A 5,506-nucleotide genomic window follows, 5' to 3' on the forward strand; every position below is an offset into this window, starting at 1 on the left:
AGTTTCAGCGTTCACATTTAGTCCCAAGATCGACCTTGAATTAGTTTTGGGTATGGTGTTAGATAGGGTGTATTAAGGTTAATTTTTCCCCTTATTGTTCTGGCACCATTAATTGAAAAAAAATAACAACCTTTACCCTTTGAATTACATTGATGCCCTTGTCATAAAACAGTTAACTGTATGTGTGGGTCTGTTTCTGCAGTCTCTGCTGTTCCATTGATCTATATATCTATGCTTGTGCCAGTACTACACTGCCTTAATTACTGTAGTTAGTCTTAGAATCAAGGAGTGTAAGTCTTCCAACTTTGTTCTTCAAGGTGGGTTATTTGAGGTCATTTGCTTTTCCATATAAATTTTATTATCACTCCGTCTGTTTCTACAAACAAAACCCCAAAACAACTGCTGTGATTTTGCTTGGAGTGGTGTTGAATTTCTAGATCAGTTTAGGGAGAATTGAAAACTTAATACCCATAAACAGGGGATATCACTCAATTTATTTCCAACTTAGTTTGCTCAGCATTGTTTTATAATTCTGAGAGTAGAAGACTTGTACATCCTTTGTTAAATATATTCCTAGGTCGGATGTGTGGTTTTTTCCCACACCACCAAGCAGCTAACTGAATTATGACCGTCTCTACCTGGAGGTAATATCAGATCCCACAAGTCAAGGGCTCCGTCCGACAAGACTGCCCCTCTCCCCACACTTCAGACACCAATCTCAAGCCCAGGTTGCCACCAGTGATTCTGACTGACTGGCTATAGATCTGCAGGTTCCCACAGCCTCTGCCTTGGGTTTGATTGGTTTGCTAGAGCAGCTCACAGAACTCAGAGAAACATTTTACTTACTGGATCACTGGTTCGTGATAAAAGGATAAGGCTCAGGAAGAGCAGGGGGAGTTGCATAGGAAAAGTATGGGGAAAGGGCCCAGAGCTTCCAAGGTCTCTCAACACTGCACTCTTCTCAAACCTCCACGTATTCACCAACCTGGAAGCTCTCTGAATGTTTCCAGCCCTGGAGTCCCTCACTCCCAGGAATGGAGAGCAAACCAACCTTGTGTTCTGGGCATAAACTTGGTCAGGACACAGAGCTCTTTCAGTAAAGTGCTGTACTGGGCTTCCTAATGTTTTGTTAAGCATTTCTGTGTCTGCTTATGAGAGATACTGGTCTGTACGCTTCTTGTCTTATGATGTCTTTATCAGGTTTTTGTGTCGAGGCTTTGCTGGCTTCACGACACAGGCTGGAAAGGGTTTGCTCTTTGTCATTCTCCTACAGGCTTCTGAGATTGGTATAGGATTCTTTAAGGATTTGGTAGAGTTGACCAGTGAATCAGCTGGGTCTGGTGTTTTCTCTGTGACAGGGTTTTTTTCTGTTTTTTGTAAGTTTCATAACTTTGTGTTTATAAGGGAATTTGTCCATTTCATCTCAGTTGCAGAACTTGCTGGCATAGAGTTGGTCATAGTGGAAGTAATGGTACTTTTCACATCTGTAGGATCTATAGTGTGACCTTGTTCTTTCATCCCTGATGTGGGGAACTAGGCATCTTCGTCCAGCTGGCTCCTTTCTCTGGGCATCTTGGGAACTGTCCTCTTCTGCATCTCGGGGCTCCGCACTTCACCCAGGAAAGACACAGGCACTCACTGTGGCCAGAGACTCTGGGATCCTGAGGAGGGTGCTTCTGGACAAACCTGGGGGCAGAAGTAGGATCTGAGCAGACCACGTCTGCACAGTTTAGGGGAGCTTGCTGCTTATTCCCAAAACTTGGTGAAGAATAATGAAGCTCTGGTGGAAGAATTTGATTCAGGGGAAAGTGCCCGAGGACGTTCATGTGTGCACTGCTGCGGGCATGGGCCATCCTGGTCCTGTCTCCTGGGGAAGCACACAGGGTGGGGTTTAGCCCCCAACTGTCCAATCACTTGTCTGCGGCTAAGCTGCTGGTTTTCAGCCATAAATGATGGTCTCGCCACCATTTGGTGACAGCCTGTGGCTTGGTCTCTGGAATGTCAGGGTCCAAGTGTATGGGGGTGGGGGACCCAGGGCACCCAGTGGTTTCCTTACAGTGATGCTGGCCCCCACCTGACCCCCAAATTCCCCTTCCATTATGGAGCGTGCCTGGGCTTGTGTCACTGGTTTTTCCTGAATCCCCCTTGGTGCACTGAGAAGGTTCAGGGCTCTTGGGGTCAGGTGGGGGCTTCTGGGCTGCAGCTCTCACTCACTTTCTTTGTCTCACAGATCAGCCCTCAGCACGTGCCTTTTCCCGGAGGGGCCCACACGTCTCCCCAAAGGCCTCTGCTGTTCCCACGGATGTGTGCCAGGTGAGCACCACCTCCCTGTGCCCTGCAGGCTGACCAGGACCCCAGCCCCCAGCCCATCCATGGGAGTGGTCCACCATGGTGCCTTCAGAGGTCTGTGATTGCCTGCCTGTCTTATGGAGTGGGGGGAAATGTGATTCATTTACATTAAGACCATAGTGGATGTTATAGAAAACATGAAAATACACTTGCTTCTCTAGGTGCTTAGTCTGCTAAGGCTGCTGTAACTCAGCACACATGCATTTATTGGTTGATTTCTCACAGTCTGGAGGCTGGAAGTTCCAGATCAGGGTGCTGGCATGGTTGGTTCTGGTGAGGGCCCACTTCCTGGCTTGTAGAAGGAGAGAGAGGGGAAGAGGATGCAAGAGTGCTCTGGTGTCTCTTCTTACGAGGACACTAATCCTATGGGATCAGGGCCCCACCCTATGACCTTTTTTAACCTTAAATACTTCCCTAGAGGCCCCACCTTCAAATGCAGCCATACTGGAAGTTAGGGCTTCCGGAGATGAATCTGAGGGACACAGACATTAAGTCCATGACAGGAGCCTTCCCTTGAGCCTCAGCTTCAGGCCTTTTGAGGTTTTTCCTCCTTTGAGACCCCCTGGCCCCCCCCACCTTTTCTTCCAGACACGTGCGTTTCAGCTTCTCTCCATTTACTGTCCTGCAGCCTCAGGAGCAGCCAGGTCTGACGTCCTGCTCCTGGCGGGGAGCTGTTTGTGTTGCAGGTGGCCATACACTTCTCAAGGGAAGAGTGGCGGCGGTGTGTGGACCCTGGCCAGAGGGTGCTGGGCCGGGATGTGATGCTGGCAGTTTCAGGAGCTCGGCTGAATTCAGCCTGCAGAGCCCATCCAGTCCCTCGATGGCGCCAGGGCCTCGAGTTCAGGCTAAGAGGGTGTGGGAGCTGGAGCTCTTGTCCTGTGTCTGTGGAGGGGCCATCCTGCACCAAGTCTGGCCAAGGGCATTCTTCGTGCTGCCCTGGAGGCAGCCCACTCTTCCTTCCTCAGACCCGTCCACTGTTAGACCTGGCCCCGCCAGCAAGGAGGGTGGGGAGAGCCTGTCCTGGTTTGGCCCTGGCTCCCTCCTCCCTGTCTGGCTTCCTGGATGTTGCCTCAAGGGCTGGCCTGCACCCTTGCTTTGTCTTCTATACAGAAAACCACACCTTTTCTCTCCTTGGAGGATTTCGAGGCCCCATACCTGGCCGCGTCTCTCGCCTGGAACAGTGGGGTGAGCGGCGGGTTGCAGGGCTGGAGAGACCCGCGTTTCAGGAAGTGCGGAGGGGTCCCCAGGGCCTCCCTCTGCTCCCAGGTGAGCTCAGCACCCAGCACCCACCGATGACGTTCTCCTCTCCCACTGGGACCCTGGGCAGGAGCTGCTGTCTGATCGGACCCTGGAAACCCCAGGCTGGTGCCCCGCCCCTGCACAGAGCACTGCTCTGCTGAGTGCTGAGCCGGCAGGCGCCGTGGGTGTGCACGGCGGGGGGCCTGAGAGGGTGTGGGTGCTCCAACCTCGCGGCCGCCCCAGCAGGCACACGCCTGGGATGAGGTCACGGGCCTGACAGCCCTGCCCTGAGGGGCTTCGTGTGTGGCCGTGGGCAGGTGCCTTATTCCTTGTGCTCGTCCCAGGGGTGATGAGGGCGCCTCCTTCCCTTACGTGAGGTGGTGACTGTGGTGGTGGTCTTTTGTTTTTCATTTCAGATTCCCTCAGAAGTGAGATCAAGCAGACGTGTGGAAATGAGACCAGCCGGGCAGACACTGGGTTGTGTGGAGCCCCAAGACAGAGAGGGTCTCGGGTGCCAGGTTGGAGGGAAGCCGAGGGTGAGTGGTTCAGAAGGACCTGCCTGGGTCCCTGTCCCCGGCACCCTCCCCCAACCCAGGAGGCGGGCCTGGTTAGGGGAACAGAGAGCACAGTCTCTATCCTGACTGGTGTCTTTGTTCCTGTGTAAACACGAGTATGTACGGTGCTCCCTGGCTCCTTAGGTCAACGCCCAGGGGTACAGTCCTCCCTCATCCACGGATAACACCAGCATTGACCTAACTGTGACCTCATCTGGGTGAGCATTTGAGTTCATTTTCAGCTTTCCACCATTTATAGTTTTAGCTCATCTGTGTGCTTTTTTCTCACTGCTGGGCCACTTCTTGGAGTGAATCCCTAATTAAATGGGAGTGAGCTGATAAGACAGTTGTGTGGATTTTCTCCTGTCTCGCTGCCAGCCTGTATAAGTGCCTGTTTCCTCCACCGGGCAAGGGAGGCCCTTTGCCGGGGGAGACACTGTAATCTAATCGCTTCTGGCAGCCCTCGAGCCAGGGGTGGGGTGGGGAGTGGCTTTGCCTTTGGGCGTTTCCAGTGTGGCCGGACCTTCAGGTGGGTCCCGGGCCTTCTGCGACACCAGAGGAACTACAGAAGCGAGCAGCCCTTCAGCTGCGAGGTGTGCGGACAGGCCTTCAGCCTGAGAGGCTGCCCGGGCCCGCACCGCCAGGTCTGCTTGGAGAGCAAGCCTCACCCGCGTGGCGACCGCGGGAAGGCCTCCCTGCGCGGCAAGGCTCTGCGGGCCCGAGGGCCTCAGCACCCGCCGGAGCCGCTGTGGGAAGGGCGTCCACCACCCGGGCTTCCCGACGAGGCATCAGGGGACCCACAGGAGAGGGGAAGCGGAGGTGTGCGTGGGGTTCCTCTGGCCACGTTCACATCAGGGAGACTTGGGGGAAGAGGCGACCTCTTTGTTCCAGACTCCAGGCGTCTTTGCTTGCCCAGCCCCGAAGTAAAAACCTGCCGAGTGGGCTTCTCTAGGGCACCGGCTCGCACTTGGAGACTTGGTCACTGGGCAGGACACCTGTCCCCCTTGCTCGTGGGAACGCTATTTCAGGTTATCCAAAGGCTTGGTGAAGGATTTTAATTTTTGTCTGAATTCCAGAGAGAAAAACGTGGGGGGCCGTGAGGAGCTAGCAGAGCCCCAGAGGCGTCGCACTGAGGGACCACCTGACCCCGACTTGAGCAAACCAGTTGTAAAAAGGCTTTTTTGAGACAATCGTGGACATTTGAACATGGACTGGGTATTAGGTGGTATTAAGGAGTTTGCTGTGATAACGACAGGGTGGTTCTGTTTTTAAAAGTCCTTAAGAAGGACGCATTCTGACAAATTCATGGGTGAAATGGCATAATGTCTGGGATTTGCTTTAAAATTCTAATAAAAAGAAGAAAG

The 5,506-nt window shown here is 53.3% G+C and overlaps 1 protein-coding gene across 2 annotated transcripts; it reads left to right on the plus strand.

Annotated features, from left to right (window-relative positions):
- The first annotated feature begins 2,266 nt into the window (after positions 1–2,266).
- ZNF707 (zinc finger protein 707) lies at positions 2,267–5,506 on the plus strand. Of its 2 annotated transcripts, XM_079722353.1 has the most exons (6): positions 2,267–2,313; positions 2,938–3,035; positions 3,460–3,615; positions 4,005–4,124; positions 4,287–4,360; positions 5,219–5,506. In XM_079722353.1, the coding sequence occupies exons 1-5, from the start codon at positions 2,303–2,305 to the stop codon at positions 4,325–4,327; spliced, it is 426 nt and encodes a 141-aa protein (XP_079578479.1). In that variant the 5' UTR covers positions 2,267–2,302; the 3' UTR covers positions 4,328–4,360; positions 5,219–5,506. The 2 variants fall into 2 exon arrangements, with proteins under 2 accessions (XP_079578479.1, XP_079578478.1); XM_079722352.1 differs by lacking the exons at positions 2,267–2,313; positions 2,938–3,035 and adding an exon at positions 2,385–2,403.

This window comes from Hyperoodon ampullatus (genome assembly GCF_949752795.1).
Source record: "Hyperoodon ampullatus genome assembly, chromosome: 17".
Taxonomy (NCBI): Eukaryota; Metazoa; Chordata; class Mammalia; order Artiodactyla; family Ziphiidae; genus Hyperoodon; species Hyperoodon ampullatus.